At 41.4% G+C, this 17929-nt stretch overlaps 1 protein-coding gene across 1 annotated transcript in view; it reads left to right on the forward strand.

The window, feature by feature from the left end:
* The window catches only part of LOC311244141 (semaphorin-3A-like), a gene marked incomplete at its 5' end in the record, with an annotated part of 101123 nt that overhangs the window by 64780 nt on the left and 18414 nt on the right, over positions 1-17929 (forward strand). Inside the window, 8 exon segments of the mRNA XM_084333549.1 lie at positions 903-1017; positions 5083-5152; positions 6824-6968; positions 10982-11201; positions 12753-12844; positions 13065-13106; positions 14231-14388; positions 15108-15163. Coding sequence (XP_084189675.1) covers positions 903-1017; positions 5083-5152; positions 6824-6968; positions 10982-11201; positions 12753-12844; positions 13065-13106; positions 14231-14388; positions 15108-15163 — 898 coding nt within the window.

Raw genomic sequence — 17929 nt, forward strand, 5'->3', positions numbered from 1 at the left:
AGCTAGCTAAGAAGTCGTCTCTGTATGTATGTGTTACATTACACTAACCAGACATAGAATTACAAAATGACAAAAGTGGGCGGGGAGAAATTAGGGGAACAGAGACTTTTTGATTCGACGCTGCACTAGTTGCCCCGCCCACAAGTGGGCTTGTTTGGAGAATGTTAAAGGAACACAGCAACATTTCGGGAAGATTAAGATAGATGCCAAGATAGATGCCAATTTATGCTCTGTACGTTCAGTAGAAAGCTATCCAGCTGCAAGTTAGCCTAGCTTAGCACACATTAATAGAAATGGATACGGATCATCTAGCCTAGCTGCTGGTCCATGTTCCTTTAAGAGGTTCTAATGCAAGATAGGAGGCTTCTTGTACTAGGAGACTGTTCTGGTTGAAAGTCAAACAGAGGGCATCAGTACAGTATGTCCGTAAATAAATATATGTAAATATATATTTTATTACATATAAATCTATATACAAATCTGTATTTGAATTGGTATTGAAAGTGATAGAAAACATTCATAAGATCGCCTGTTTGTGACATGTACATATTGGTCGATATTCATATTATCATGAATATGAATATCAGTGGATCAGGAGGTAGAGCGTTCGTCTGGTAATCGAAAGGTTCCCGGTTCTATTCCCGCTCCTCCCGGGCAGCGTGTGTCCTTGAGCAAGACACTTAAGTCCTAACTGCTCCCGATGAGCAGGTCAGCACCTCACATGGTCGCCTCCACCGTTAGTGTGTGAGCAAATGGGTGAATGCGAGGAACAAAAATTGTAAAGCGCTTTGGATAAAAGAGCGATATGAATGCACCATTTATCAATTGAACAACTTTCCTTCTGTTACAATGAGCCGGTTCTCATGTGCTCTTCTCCTTCTCTTGTTTCTCCCGCTCCTCAGAACGACATGGGAGGTCAGCGCAGCCTGGTGAACAAGTGGACCACCTTCCTGAAGACCCGTCTGATCTGCTCCGTGCCGGGAGCCGACGGCAGCGACACCTACTTCGACGAACTACGTATGTTCATAGTAGGACCTTGAGACAGTAAATAGGACCTTCTGGAGGATAACCGGGTGATTTTAGAGTACAACGTGGCCTGACTGGTGTCTGATACTTCTGTATTCTGACTGGTGTCTTCTGTACTGTGACTGGTGTCTTCTTTTTTTTGATGACATTTCTTTTTTCAATTTCTTTCTTTTTTCCCTTTAACACTTTGAGTGCCACGCCGGGTTTTCCTTTTTACCCCCTTGATGCCACGGTCCACTTCAATGTTAACGTTAATATCGCCTAATCTATGTTTTAAATTATGGCTATGTGTCTAATCTGCCCGTCGCTTATCAAAGACTACTTTTCCAGTCAGTGCTGTCTAGGCAGATTGGTTTTTTATCGCTTCATTTCCGTTTCAGAGCATTTAGAAAAGCACCCGTTTTGAGATAAAAAACAGTTAATTCTGGACCATTCTATGATAATCGTCTTTTACTGGAATATTCCAGAACGTTGATATTCGTCTGCCTATTTATGAATCGTTTTCAAATAAACGCTAGATGATCAATATTATACGTGCACGCAAGCACATTCGGGCCGCGCACGGATAATCGCCGTGTTCATTTCCTCTTGGACTTTTTCAGTGAAACCGAAAGAGCCCATTTCACAAAACAGCCTATATCTTCATCAAAATTAGTCTGATTATCCTAACACTGATAACATAGAGTCCTTACCTGACATCAGATGGTATCCAACTGGTATATTCCAATTCCTGATCACCATTCGAAAAAATCGATAAGTGTATGGATCCAACGTGATACAGTAGTACACATGATTCCGCGGGGCTGAGAGGCTCCAGAATGAACTGTGGTAACCCCGGCTGGATCAGTGGACTGGAAAATGTGGAGTACCGGATTTTTTTCCCCATCCATTTTCATTGAGTCCATTCCAAAATCCCTTATGTCATCTGGGAGACGATAGGGGGCCCTTTTTTCCACATATGATCGCCGGCGGCGCTCGGGTATACTCGGGTAGGCTCGCGTGATGCAATATGATTTCAGATCGAAAAAAAAAAAAAAAAAAAAAAATTCCGAGAAATCTCGTGAGTGGCTTTCAACATAACTATCGGAAACCCGAGATATCTCGTGTGTGGCAGTGAAAGTGTTAACAACAAACACAACATTGACACTAACAATAACAACAATAATGACAAGACAACAAAAACAACAAACACAGACCCAATACCCGACTAATAATAAAAAATACAAAAAACCAAATACAAAATATACCCAGACCCCCCCTCACTATTCTGTCACATAACCCCCCCCCATTAACTCTATCAACCCCCTTCTACTCTCATACGACAACCGCCCAAGTCACCCTTCAAGATTGTTGGAAAAGTCAGTCAGTCACAAGTCATACGAGTGAGTTAGGCAGATGGGGATTTTTTTACTTAACAAGTGTTCTGATTGGTTGAGGACACAGCCACTAAGCCAGGGCGATGCAGCAGTGTGAGGAGAGTACAGTTAGGCAGAAATCTCAATTTTGTGACTGGTGTCTTCTGTACTGTGACTGGTGTCTTCTGTACTGGAGGTTTTTCCCTTTAAAACCTCTGCCTTGGTCAAAACTATTTTAAACGTTTAAATGGGTCTCATTTTCCCTCACCTCACCTTGAACTGTGGCTTCCTGTCGAGCGGTTTGATTCACGCTGCCTTTTTTAATCTCGACTCAAACACCACAAGCGGTCCTATTTCCGACTCTTCCGCCACCCTCCTTGGGCTATGATCTTCTGACCTCCGGAAATCTTTTTAATAATTGTATAATTATATCTGGACTCAAATTCCAAAATCGTAAAATTGGTCTAATGTCTCACCCAATCTTGGCCTCTATCTATCCAGAACATTCCCCAGCATCATAAAACAGCCCATTTCATTCAGAGAATGCAGAACTAAGAACTAAAATTGCAAAACATTTCAGACCTTTACTTGTGGCGTAGGTTTCCAAATGTTTTCCTTGTAATTCAGGAGTACCTTTGATCTCAGATACTGTAGAACTAAGCAGAACTATAAGTCTGAGTATTGGTATGATTTAACTTTACTGAGTGCAGTTACACTTAACACTTTGAGTGCCAACGACGAGAATTCTCGTTATTTCATGCAAACCTTTCAGTGCCAACGACGAGAAATCTCGTTATTAATCGTTATTTTTTTTATTAGCGATTTCCATTCATTTTTCATCAATCTAGCCTCACGTTACCACTGGGACTCTCTCTGAGCTCGAACAGGGAAAATACCGCCTTTATCGTCTCCCGGATGATAATGCACCCATTGGATTGGACTGAATGAAAACGCATGGGGAAAAGAAAATCCGGAATCCACATTTAACTTTTCAGGCATGTAATCCGAGCCGATTGCAGTCTTTGTGGTCCCTCAGAACAGCGTGGAATATGTGTTTAGAGCACCCAGCGTTGGATCAATAAACGCGATCGATATTTGGAATGGCGATCAGGAATTGGAATAATATTTTTGGAGAACATCTGATCTGAGGTAAGGAATCTATTTTACCAGTCTTGGAGTAATCAGAGCTTTTTTCACAGATATATCAACATGGGCCCTATATGTGTGTGTGTGTGTGTGTGTGCTGATCAGGAAATAAGATAATCTCTCTAGCGTGCATAAGTACACATATACTATCGATAATCTAGCGTTTATTTGAAAACGATTCATAAATAGGCCGAAAAATGACAACGTTTTTTGTGTATTCCAGTAAAGGGCGATTCCTGTGGAATCTCTTATTTTTCTGGAAATTTCCAAAAAAAAATCCAAAAAAATGGTATAAAACGGAAATGTACCAATGAAAAAACAATCTGTTTCGACAATGTTGACTGCAAAAAAGTCATTGATAAGCCAAGGGGCGTATTAGACACATAACCATAATTTAAGATATAGTTTATGCATTCGCAAATGTGCTCGCCCTCTCATTGAATAGAGCGCTGGCACTCAAGCGCTAAATCGTGCGCCCCCTGCTGGCACTCAAAGTGTTAAGGAAAACAATAACGTTTCATTTTCACTTTTCAGAACGTTGCGTTATGGCAGTCAGGTTAGACGTCATTTGTCTCCTGAACTCTTTTCGTTGTCAGAAGCTAGGCGTGGTCAGATGGCAGCGGATCTCGTCACTGAATTCAACACTGAGCACAGCACAGCCCTGCTCCTCGTTCAGAGAGAGAGAGAGGAGAGATAGATTATAAAACGGCAAACAACGTTTAAATTCCTCGAAAAACAACTCTATAATTTCTCGAGTACCGATAGCAGAACGGATAAGTTAAAATAGTTTTTTTCCCTCAGTGACGTGAACGTGGATGTTGGTGTCTAGGGCGCATGGGCGTTGGGCGTGAACGTCTCCGTCTCCGGCTTGCGCAAGTTTACATGGCACCGTTCCAAGGGACTTTGAGAACAAAAACCCCATTCGAGCGTTGCCGCTAGGAGAACGAAAATGCCAGCTAAAACGCTCTCACCTTTTAACTTGGACATGCAAACAAAATCATTCGAAAATACAACGTTGCTGTTTCCCCCCAGTGTAACCAAGGCCTTAGTATGCACTTTGTCTCCAAAAACCACTATGTTAAAAGATCAGGTCTTATTGACTACAGCTGAAGGCTGGCATTTCCACCAAATTCCCAGTTGTACTCCTCCCAAGATCAATAAAGCAATATCTGATCAATATCTGATGTAAGAGAAACTAGCTACGTTTTAAAGTCGATTTTAGAAGATCCACTTGCAATGCAATCAATTCAACATGTACACAGATCACAGTGTTTTGACGAGAGATAGAGCATTCAGTACGACAACATTCTCTATTAGTCCTTTTTTTTAAGGAAATGTATTTTATGAATTGATTATGTTGAAAGTAAATTAATCACAACCCTGGCAGTAAGGCACAGGCTTTCAGGCACAGAGGACAGATTCCCTGGGAAAGTAATATTTTAGTGAAGTGTCTCTTTTAAAGGGGACAGACGTGGCCTCAGGACTCGGTTTATCTTTCTCTTGATCTTTGACCCCTAACCCATGACCTGTGTGTGTGTGTGTGCATGCGCTGCAGGTGATGTGTTCCTGCTGCAGACTCGGGACAGGAAGAATCCCCTGGTCTACACCGTCTTCTCTACTTCCAGGTCAGAGGTCATACTGTGTGTGTTTATACTGAGAGAGAGAGAGAGAGAGAGAGAGAGAGAGAGAGAGAGAGAGAGAGAGAGAGAGAGAGAGAGAGAGAGAGAGAGAGAGAGAGAGAGAGAGAGAGAGAGAGAGAGAGAGAGAGAGAGAGAGAGAGAGATACAGAGAGAGATACAGAGAGAGATACAGAGACAGAGAGAGAGAGAGATATGCTACTCTATAATCAGGGTCAAGATGTGAGATAGATAGATAGATAGATAGATAGATAGATAGATAGATAGATAGATAGATAGATAGATATATAGATAGATAGATAGATAGATAGATAGATAGATAGATAGATAGATAGATAGATAGATAGATAGATAGATAGATAGATAGATAGATAGATAGATAGATAGATAGATAGATAGATAGATAGATAGATAGATAGATAGATAGATAGATAGATAGATAGATAGATAGATAGATAGATAGGATTGATAGACAGACAGACAGACAGACAGACAGACAGACACAGACAGACAGACAGACAGACAGACAGACAGACAGACAGACAGACAGACAGACAGACAGACAGACAGACAGACAGACAGACAGACAGACAGACAGACAGACAGACAGACAGACAGACAGATAGATAGATAGATAGATAGATAGATAGATAGATAGATAGATAGATAGATAGATAGATAGATAGATAGATAGATAGATAGATAGATAGATAGATAGATAGATAGATAGATAGATAGATAGATAGATAGATAGATAGACAGAGACAGATAGACAGATAGACAGATAGACAGATAGACAGATAGATAGACAGACAGACAGACAGACAGACAGACAGACAGACAGACAGACAGACAGACAGACAGATAGATAGATAGATAGATAGATAGATAGATAGATAGATAGATAGATAGATAGATAGATAGATAGATAGATAGATAGATAGATAGATAGATAGATAGATAGATAGATAGAGAGTGAGTGAGAAAGAGAGAGATAGGGACACAGATTGAGTAAGGTAATGTGTTTGCGCATGCATGAGAGAGAGAAAAGAGAGAGAGGGAGAGAGTGAATGTATTTACTTTGCTGTTATTCCCTCTCTAGTGTTGTCTCTAACCCTGGCCCCCTGTCCTGTCAGCAGCAGTGTGTTTAAAGGTGTTGTCTCTAACCCTGGCCCCCTGTCCTGTCAGCAGCAGTGTGTTTAAAGGTGTTGTCTCTAACCCCGGCCCCCTGTCCTGTCAGCAGCAGTGTGTTTAAAGGTGTTGTCTCTAACCCTGGCCCCCTGTCCTGTCAGCAGCAGTGTGTTTAAAGGTGTTGTCTCTAACCCCGGCCCCCTGTCCTGTCAGCAGCAGTGTGTTTAAAGGTGTTGTCTCTAACCCTGGCCCCCTGTCCTGTCAGCAGCAGTGTGTTTAAAGGTGTTGTCTCTAACCCTGGCCCCCTGTCCTGTCAGCAGCAGTGTGTTTAAAGGTGTTGTCTCTAACCCTGGCCCCCTGTCCTGTCAGCAGCAGTGTGTTTAAAGGTGTTGTCTCTAACCCTGGCCCCCTGTCCTGTCAGCAGCAGTGTGTTTAAAGGTGTTGTCTCTAACCCTGGCCCCCTGTCCTGTCAGCAGCAGTGTGTTTAAAGGTGTTGTCTCTAACCCCGGCCCCCTGTCCTGTCAGCAGCAGTGTGTTTAAAGGCTCAGCCGTGTGCCTCTACACCATGAATGACATCCGGAGGGCCTTCCTGGGGCCCTTCGCTCACAAAGAGGGCCCCAACTACCAGTGGGTTCCCTTCCAGGGCAAGGTGCCCTACCCACGCCCAGGCATGGTGCGTATACTGCACAGATAGGACCATACCAAAGTGAACTATAGCTAAAACCTACAGCACTCCTGTGTGTGTGTGTGTGTGTGTGTGTGTGTGTGTGTGTGTGTGTGTGTGTGTGTGTGTGTGTGTGTGTGTGTGTGTGTGTGTGTGTGTGTGTGTGTGTGTGTGTGTGTGTGTGTGTGTGTGTGTGTGTGTGTGTGTGTGTGTGTGTTATAGAGCTATAGAGATTTATCACATAAATCTATTACACCACAGAACAACATGTTGCGGAACTACTTAACGTTTCCTAAGGCAGGCTGCCATTGAACATAATTCACATGGCAGCCATTTTGCTCATACAATAATAATAATAATAATAAATCAAATTTATATAGCGCCTTTCATAGAACCCAAGGTCGCTTTACAATCAGGACAAAAAATAGGGCAAGGAAAGTAGGGGGGGAGGGGGAAGAGGGGATGAGGGAAAGTAGGGGATAATGGACCTAATTTAATCTAAAACTAACTGATGGGGAAAGCCTTGGTGAAGAGGTGTGTTTTTAGAGCGGATTTGAAGGTGTCCAGGGTTGGGGCGTTGCGGATTTCGGGGGGGAGAGAGTTCCAGAGGGTAGGGGACGCCACGCTGAAGGCTCTGTCCCCAAAAGTCCGTAACCTGGTGCGAGGGATGGAGAGGAGACCTAGATCAGAGGATCGTAGGTTCCGGGATGGAGTGTACTGGTGGAGGAGATCAGACAGGTACCGGGGGGCGAGGGCATGGAGGGATTTGTAGGTGAGGAGCAGGAGTTTGAAGGTGATGCGGAACCTGACTGGAAGCCAGTGGAGATGGATGAGGGTGGGGGTGATGTGCTGATGTACAGTTGTCTAAAGACTGTATGTCATGCTCAGGGTGGGTTCAGTTCCACCCTGTTCCCGCAACCTGAGCATGATATAAGAGGCAAAATGGCCACCGTTCAAGTCCAAGTTCAAGTTTTGTTTGATTTGTTACATATAAGGTACAGTGACATGATTGGTTCTGTATGAGCCTCCTCGGAATGTGCTTCATACAGTAAAATAGTCAAAAGAGTAAAAAGTCCAAACACTATACAAAATATACAATATGCTGAGGGCACATTTTGCATAAAACGCCTGATGATTGCGTACCCAAAGTAATTTGCGATTTATTACTTGAACCACTTATAGCACATGCATGAGTCTGGTCTCCTTTGAAAGGAAACATTCTGAACTTTCTTCCACCCGTATACGGACCGCCAAGGTTAAACAATATACAAACTAAAGTACAACTTAAAGTACAAAATTAAGTACAAAATGCAAACAATTAGGTACAAAATGCAACATATATATATATATATGCATATATATATATATATATATATATATATATATATATATATATATATATATATGCAAAATGCAAAAAAATAGGTATGGATGTAGTGAAAATATTTTTGTAATAAATAGATCAAATATGGTGTAGTGTTAAAAAGTGTCTAAAGTGGATGTTAGAGGTGAGTGTTTGTTAAAGTGAGTGTGTGCATGTGGATGTGTGTGCAATGAATGTAGATGGATAGGTTAGTGTTGCATAGTCATTAAGCATCCTGATGGCCTGGGGATAATGACCTGGGGACCATGTGAATATGGTCCATGCCTTGACTCTCTAAGTACACAGACCAAGTAGAGCGGAGATATTTAAAATGTGTGTCAGAGAATAACAATCACACTTAAAAAGAAAAGGAAAAAAAAGAACAAGTGCATCCACACAAGACGCCCAGATCCTTGTTAACAGTTGGTTATGAGGGTTCTCCTTACAGGCTAAAGCGTCAGCAGGCTCTTGCTGCCCCACAGCCCTAGCAATCCCCATTAGTCGCGTCTGACCGACAATAAACCCCCTCTCACGCCACGCTCGCCTCACTGTGATGCAGATGGAAAGGAGGAGGGGGGAAGTGGATAATTCAGTTCGATTCAGCGCTTTATTCGAAGGGGCACGTCACCAAATCTTTGACCTCAATCCTATCGTTCTGTTGTGAGGAGGACATGTGACAATCTGACACAAAACGTACCAATGTGTTCTGTGTCTCGAGAGCTCGACCGCATCGCCCCGCCCTCCCCCTCCCGAAAAACAGCAGACCTCGAGTGAACTGCAGACTGTTTTCAACTGTAGTAGGTCCAATTAGATCAGATTAGATTAGATAAGATTAGATTAGATTCTAATTTATTGTCATTATACAGCACAAGTACAGTTCAACAGAAATAATGTAGGTAAGTGGGTAATGTCCTCCTCACAATAGAACAGCGCGATTAAATGTAATTTTTTTTATTTTTATCTCAAAATGCTTCTTTAAGTCGGGAGGTCATTGCTCATAATGACGTTGAGATGACACTTGTGAAAATAAATGTCACATACATCGGAGGTACCCACATATTTGTGTGACGTCAAGTTCAAGTTTGTTTATTAAATAGCACAATAAAATACACATACTTTACGGTGAAATGCTTGGTTCTGTAGTATGAGCCCCCATACTTGATCGTTTGGTGACTGCACCGTATGATGTAACGTACAGACAGTCCGTTGCAATGTCTCTCAGATGAGTCGGATCTACGATGAGTCACAGACGAGCCGTTTGTGGTGGATGACAATAGAACTCAGCGCGAGACTAAATTGGACTCCGTTTTTGTCTGAGTCGTAGGAACCTTTGGCCTACTGCCCTACTGTAATGTGACAAACACACTGTATCGTTCTGTATCCCGGCATGGTTAACTGTTTATTTCGGTGTGTTACACTGTGTGATTATACCATTACAGATGTCAGTTGTGTTTTGACCTACAGTAAACCCTGACTCCTGATGACCTCTCTCTCGCACCATAATCACCTTACTGTAGCCGGCTGGGCTGGGCTGCGGTGTGGGGTGTTGTAGCCGGCTGGGCTACGTTGTGGTGTGGGGTACGGCACGCCAGCTGTCACTCAGCCAACTCACATTAGTTTGCTGTACCCTTTGCATATAAATACCTCCAAACAAATGTTCAGGCATTATTGCAGACGAAGCATATTATCACATTAAGACTCCAAGCCGTGGCCAAGAGAGTCAGTGATATCGATCTAGTACTGTGCTGTTAACAGTATAATTAGATAGGATTGGACTATCAGAATGTTTCTGTCATTCTCTTCCTTCCAGTATGGCTGCCTTTATCCTGCCTGTATTGGTAACCACTTTCAAAAGGAAATGCCTAAAAAACTGGTATTAAGGTTCAACAACAACATTATATACATACATACATACATACATACATACATACATACATACATACATACATACATACATACATACATACATACATACATACATACATACATACATACATACATACATACATACATACATACATACATACATACATACATACATACAATACATGACTACATATAACCACACAATACCTCACATAAATGAAAAATATACAGTAAACAAAAAGAGAAAAAGAAAAGTAATAATAATAATAAAAGAAAATTGCATCGTTCTCATACACTCATACAGGTTGTCACTTGCCATACAGAAATTGCCTATCTAATAGGGATGCTCGATATTGTCTTTTTTACCGATACCGATATACCGATATTGTCCAACTCTTAATTTCCGATACCGATATCAACCGATACCGATACATGCAGGGTTTTCCCCCCCAAAAAACGGAATAATTTCAGGTAATTAACATTACATATCTCTTGTTGTGGAATTAACACAACATTATGCATACTTTTGACAATAAATAAAATCAGAATTTGTTCTTACTTGCTTGCCTGGGTAAATAAAGGTTATATAAATGTAAAAAAAAAATATATATATATATATATATATTTTGAAAACCGATACCGATATTTTCCGATATCACATTTTAATGCCAATATCGGCCGATAATATCGGTAGGCCGATAATATCTGACATCCCTACTATCTAATAAATCACCGTCTGAAGTTTGAATGAATGAGGGACACTCAACCCTCCCCCTGTCCACCGTCCCCTCAGTGCCCCAGCAAGACATTCGGCAGCTTCGAGTCCACCAAGGGTTTCCCCGACGACGTGATCCAGTTCGCTCGGCACCATCCCCTGATGTTCAACCCCGTCTACCCTCTGAACCGCCGGCCCGTCTACCTCCGCACCAACGTGGACTACAGCTTCACGCAGATCGCCGTGGACCGGGTCGGGGCCGCGGACGGACAGTACGACGTCATGTTCATAGGCACCGGTGAGTGTGGGTTAGTGTTCATGAGTATCAAATGGATATTCACCTTAGATTAGATTAGATTAGATTCTAATTTATTGCCATCATACGGCACAAGTACAGTACAATGAAAAATAAGTTTAGCATCCAACCAGAGTGCAAAGGTAGCAATAAAGTGCAACAGTAATATACAATGTACAGGCGGTTAAACTGGGTACAAAATATACATCTGAGTGTAGTAAATAATAATAATAATAATACATTTATTTTATATAGTGCTTTTCAATGACCCAAAGTCACTGACAATAGGCAAAAAAGAAAAGAAACAAAGAAACATAGAACCACAGGGAAACAGGGAACAATATGAATACACAAGAACATAGAGCCACGAGTAACAGACATCAAATACAGGAGCCAGTAGGGGAGTAAGTAAGGGAAACCGAGGAGGGGGGGAGGGGGTGGGGGGGGGGGCAGGAGAGGAGAGAAGGTAGGGGAGGGGAAAAAGGGGGTGATAGGTTGGAGGAGGGTGGTTATGGGTAGGGAAGGTTAAATGCTCGAGAGAACAGGTAGGTTTTGAAGGTGGAGAGTGAGGGAGAGTATCTGATGGTCTGAGGGAGGGTGTAGTGCTAATCAGATGTATGGACAGAGTTGTAGTATATAAGTACAGATTTCAACGTGGAACAGAGTTCAGAGAGATGACATTATAGTGACAGGGGCGAGCGACAGTGGCTCAGGAGGTAGAACGTTCGTCTGGTAATCGGAAGGTTCCTGGTTCGATTCCCGCTCCTCCCAGGGCAGTGTGTCGAAGTGTCCTTGAGCAAGACACTTAACCCCTAATTGCTCCCGATGAGCAGGTTGTCACCTTGCATGGTCGCCTCTGCCGTCGTGAATGTGTGAGTGAATGGGTGAATGTGAGGAACAAAGAATTGTGAAGCGCTTTGGTTAAAAGCTGCTATACAAATGCACGTTTAGATGCAAATTTGCTGTTCACTTCTCTGAGAAACTATGGACTGGACTGCAGCTCTTAAGACCAGGCTACATGACTCCTAACTTGAGTATTACTATGGGTACTGTGGGTTTTGGCCAAAGCGGTTTTAAGAACGCCTGAAATAGAACGTGTCGAGAAAACCGACATTCTGGATTTACAGCTCAAGGCCAAAGCGGGATCTAAGTTCACTTTGTTCAACCGCGTGCATATTATGTTCAATAATAACATAATTTAATTGGAATGAGGACCATGTGGACTCAACCACATTCAGATTATGTCTAATAGGAATGTGATGTAATCTAATCCTGCAGGTTTAGAAAAAGCCATGAACATGAATCTCAGCCCCTGCCTGAGTTTTGAGTGAAAATACTCCTGATTTAGCCTTTAATGTGTGATTAATTGATTGATTGAAAACGTTATTTAACAGATTGCAGAATGGGTACAATACAGTACGGCTCAATACACACAATTGTTAAGGGGATGCAGACCAGAGAAAGACGTTTGTCTTGTTTACATCAGGGTCCCCCATTTTCAATTCCTCATGGTATGGTATGAAAACACTAATCCACATGGTGCCTCTCTTCCAGACAAGGGCACCGTGCTGAAGGTGATCTCAGTCCCCAAGGAGAGCTGGAACAACATGGAGGAGCTCCTTCTGGAGGAGCTGGAGGTCTTCAAGGTGAGACTCATCTACCCCTTGGTTTGATACCACTTGGTTTAGTCTATACATGTATTGTAATTTGTAAGAGTTGTGGGCGTATGTTTATAGAGACTTGTGTGCTTATTGTTCCAAATCTTTCCAGTTCTAAAGGAATATTTATTATTATTATTATTTATTTTTTAATACTATTGCATACTTTTCAGTATTTCTTTCTTCTTTCTTTACTCTTCCCCAACAGGATGCGTCCTCTATAATCAACATGCAGATCTCCTCAAAGCGGGTAAGTTCCTGTGTATGAGCATCAGGGAGCCTTTAACTCACTCTCAATTCCCTTTACAATGTTTCCAATACTTTTGGCAACACAAATTAAATGTATTAAACATGTAAAGTATGAATCGTAAGTAACTCTTAATTATCTGAGCCATCATAAATGTGACTGAGCCCAGCAGTTTGTGGCACAAATCCCCCTCTGTAATTTTTCAGATTTTTACAGATTATGAAAGTACAGAATATAAACTTTCAAATGATGTGTCATACATTGAAAAATATATGCGCATTTTAATCTAGTTAAACCTCAAGTCTCAGACCAGAGAAAAACAGAGAAAATCCAATTTTGGCTGCATTTTGAACACCTTGGAAATCAGGTACTAGGTGTCACAAACTGCCTTTAAAAAAAATTGTATTTAAAGATACTATAACTGTTAGCTGTTACAGTAAATGTGTTCTTAACCTCTTAACAGGCACCCAGAAAAGTGGATTTGTTTTACTTGAACTTGAGAACTGCATACCTTTTTTTGCTAAATTCAAACTATGATAATATGGAGAAAAAAACATACATTTTCTCACAAGGAGCACGTTCAGTGCTAGACTAAGACTCCCAAGATGTAGCACTGAACGGCACAGGAAGTCCTTCATTCCGACAGCCAGACTTCATAATGCATCACTGTGCCTCACTGCATCACTGAGCACAGGGTGACAGTACTATCTTCCTGGACTTTTACTTTCAAACCGACATAGTACAATTACTGTATATTTCTGTATATTTTTACTGTATATTTTTACTGTATATTTTATATTAGAATGTAACATAAGAAATGTATATCCCGGACCGTATTTGATTCTTAGGCTTATTTTTATTCTTATTCGTGACTTTTGGTTTTGTCTACCTAAATGTTTACTGTTTACTGTGAGCGATTTGTAGTGTCATTCCCTCGGAATGAATAAAGTATTTCTATTCTATTCTATTCTATTCTATTCTATTCTATTCTATTCTATTCTATTCTATTCTATTTTATTCTATTCTATTCTATTCTATTCTATAATCTGACTTCCAGACATGAGTCTCTTACCACTGGGTCATACATGTCCTCTCTGAAACGTGCTCTCCTCTCTGTGTGTTTGCAGCAACAGCTGTACGTGGGCTCAGACACAGGCATCGCCCAGGTGCCCCTGCACCGCTGCAGTGTGTACGGGAAGGCCTGCGCGGAGTGCTGCCTGGCCCGGGACCCCTACTGCGCCTGGGACGGCACCTCCTGCACCCGCTACCTGCCCAACACTAAGAGGTGGGTTCAACCAGCGGTGACGCACATTGAGTACTGATCTGAGACCAGTTCACCCAGTGAAGTCGTATGGTCATATGACCTGACTGGCTAATCCTAGATCAGTAAGCCCTTTCTCTTTTTTAGGTATACAGACTCTTGTCCCCCTAACCTTTTCTTCTTATATACTTCCACTTGCTTAATGTATACTTCTACTTGCTTATTGTATACTTCTACTTGCTTATTGTATACTTCCACTTGCGTCTTTTATACTTCTACTTGTGTCTTGTATACTTTTACTTGCTTCTTGTATACGGTACTTCTACTTGCTAAATATTTTTATTTAATTTTAACTTATTTTATTTTAATATTTTGTACTGTGTACTTACAGCATATTAATGATTATCATATACGAAACATGTGCTTTGAATTAGTACACATTAGCACATAGCACATAAGAAGTACCAAAAATACAAGTATACTATATATAAAGTATAAATATACTTTCAACACAAGCAGATGAGTATAAAAATATACGGTATACCCATCTTAACCACTCACCAAATATTTCCTGTCAGAACTAGGGTAATGGGGACTCGACTCAGACTCGACTCGGGCTCTTCTTTGGTGACTCGGACTTGGACTGGGACTCGAACACTGGGGGACTCGAGACAGTGAGCTGATTCAAAACTCTCTCCTCACTCGGCACATCTCTGATGTATTTCTTTCTTCATGTGATACAGGCGCTTCCGTCGCCAGGACGTGAGGAACGGTGATCCCAACACCCTGTGCTCTGGAGGTAAGTTCAACTATCCTGATTTTACACGATTAGAACTGTTTCTGATTATCATAATAATAATAAATAATAATAAACGTTATTTGTATAGCACCTTTCATACAGCAACTGCAGCTCAAAGTGCTTCACAACAGAAAAAAGACAGGCATAAAATGTGCACATATAAAATCACAGTTTTTCACATTAGGATCTAACATCCCAACAGGCCACCTTGTTTATGGTTTGATTCAGTTTAAAATAGACAATAATAAAAAGAGTAAGATAAAATAGACAGAGTAAAATAGTGCAATAGTGCAGTGCAATAAAATAGTAGAATCGAATAGACATAAAATGAGCACATAAAGTGCAGACATATAAAATCTGTTTTTTACAGTGCAATAAAATAGTTCTGGATTACTGTTTAACAGTTTAAAGTCGTCTTTACCTTCTCTGTTTGGTATCCACAGTTTAAAACTTGACAGTCTTCCCTCCTGTTTTATACACTTTGACCCTTTGAACCTCCCACCCAGCGCAAACCTCCCTCTCAGGGCGCGGTTCCCTCTCTCAGTGTGCAGTTCTAGGCCTGGGTCCTACACAGTTTTAACGCCTGATAGCCTTTCTTGTTTGATACCCACACAGTTTAATACCTTATTATCATACAATAATTATAGCGTTTTTTTTCTCAACCGTTTTCATGTCAAGGACACCCCTGGTTTGATACTCATTAGGTTGCGGACCCAAATCTCCTCACATTTTGTCTCCCATCTGAGAACATCTTTGTTTGTTAGATATAATAATAACTTTATATGTATAGCACCTTTCAGACAGGGGATTGCGGTTCAAAGTGCTTTACATCAGTAAGAAATAAGACATACAATCTGTGTAAAACAAGCAGCAAGAGCAAAGCATAAAGTGGGATAAAATAATGCAGATAATATTAATCAAATCATTTCCAATAGACTTCTTGAATTTCTGTAATCTGTTACAAAACATGATGGTTTAGTCCGACGCGTTAGATGAGTTGATTTAGTCCGAGGAGTTATGCGAGATAACAGTGGAGAGAGAGTGAAACCCATGATCATAGTAGTTCTTTGTGCTTTCTCTCATTGGGCTGAATGACATAATAATGAAATCAAACTGTTCCCAATTTGTGACCGGGCCCATTTTTTATTTTGTTTCCATATTATCACAGTTTGAATGTGCACATAATTTACTGTAACAGCTAACAGTTAAATAGTAAAAACCTTTGTTTAAAAAAGGCAGTTTGTGACACCTAGTACCTGACTGCCAAGGTGTTTAAAATGCAGCCAAAGATTTAGATAACATTTTCAGTTTTTCTCTGCTCTGAGACTTGAGGTTTAACTAGATTCAAATAAGCATATCTTCTTCAAATATTTTCAATGTATGACACATCATTTGAAAACTTAGATTCTGTACTTTCATAATCTGTAAAAATCGGAAAAAATTACAGAGGGAGACTTGTGCCATGAACAGACTGCTGGGCTCGGTCACATTTCTCTGGGGAGAAACCCCTGGAACCGCACGCGTGTGTGGGGGACGTCCCACGTCGAGAGCCACTGAATCACACAACATAATACTGCACCATAACTATAACTCCACTGTGTCTTTAAAGGAACAGTCGTCTGCCAACACTCTGCCTCACAGAGATCAGATATCTGCCATGTCACCGGCCCACAGAGATCAGATATCTGCCATGTCACCGGCCCACAGAGATCAGATATCTGCCATGTCACCGGCCCCCGCACCGACACCACATCCTTACCCCCCCCGACCCAGACCCCTGGAGCGCCTCTTGTGCACAATAGCAGCATTCTGCCTCCGTCTATCACTCTGCCACGTAACTGAGTTAGGCTAATCGCCCGGGCAGGATGAATATGTGACTAACTCAATTACACCATGAGGCACGTGAGATGGGGTACTGTTGTATGTCCTAGCGGGGGGGGGAGGCCAAAGTGATTGAAACAGAGCCCGGGTGGAGTTAGCACCCCCAGGCAAACTGACCTCGGGTCAGTTTGGCAATTTATCCACCCCTGTTTCCTCTTTGTAGGGGTGATGATTAGGGGTGCTTTTGGTTTATCTACCACTGTTTCCCCCTGGCAGCAGCAGTGATTTAGGGTAATCGTTGGCTTTTGTGTAGATTGTAGCATTGAAGCTGTTATTCTTACATCATGTGGCGTGGGAGACCAGTGTGTCACACTCAGTTGCCGCCTACAGGCACTGACCTTGGGTCAGTTTGACAATTCCACCACTGTCTCCCCTATAATTGCTCATAGTTGTAAGAATTATGAGTCATTTTGGTGTTTTCTTTTTCTAAAGAAAAATAAATGGTTGCTATCTTACACTTGTAGCAGAACAACTGTTCCAATGATAAATAATATTCTAAACACTGGCTAAATGTTTTACATTTACATTTACTGTAACTGAGGGGTACAATTCCCTGACTGTATTGATAAGTATGGTATCATTAAACCACTACCGCTTTATGTACTTTAATTACTGGCCATACAGTACACGATATCTAAGTATGATGAACACTTTCCCACATATGAAATCAGGTCCACACAAAGGTAATAGTCAAATATTTAATATATAGCAAAAGGTACATATAATAATTACTTATTACATTTATGATTTGAATTGAATGCTCTTGTAAGGCAAATGAGTACTCGTAGGCAAATCAACACTGAATGTCCAATCTCTGGTTACACAGGAAGCAAGTATACAACCTGGCTCTTAGGGGATTATATCTATGGTCACTTAATGATTATA

Source organism: Notolepis coatsorum, assembly GCF_963971535.1.
Source record: "Notolepis coatsorum genome assembly, chromosome: 17".
Lineage (NCBI taxonomy): Eukaryota > Metazoa > Chordata > Actinopteri > Aulopiformes > Paralepididae > Notolepis > Notolepis coatsorum.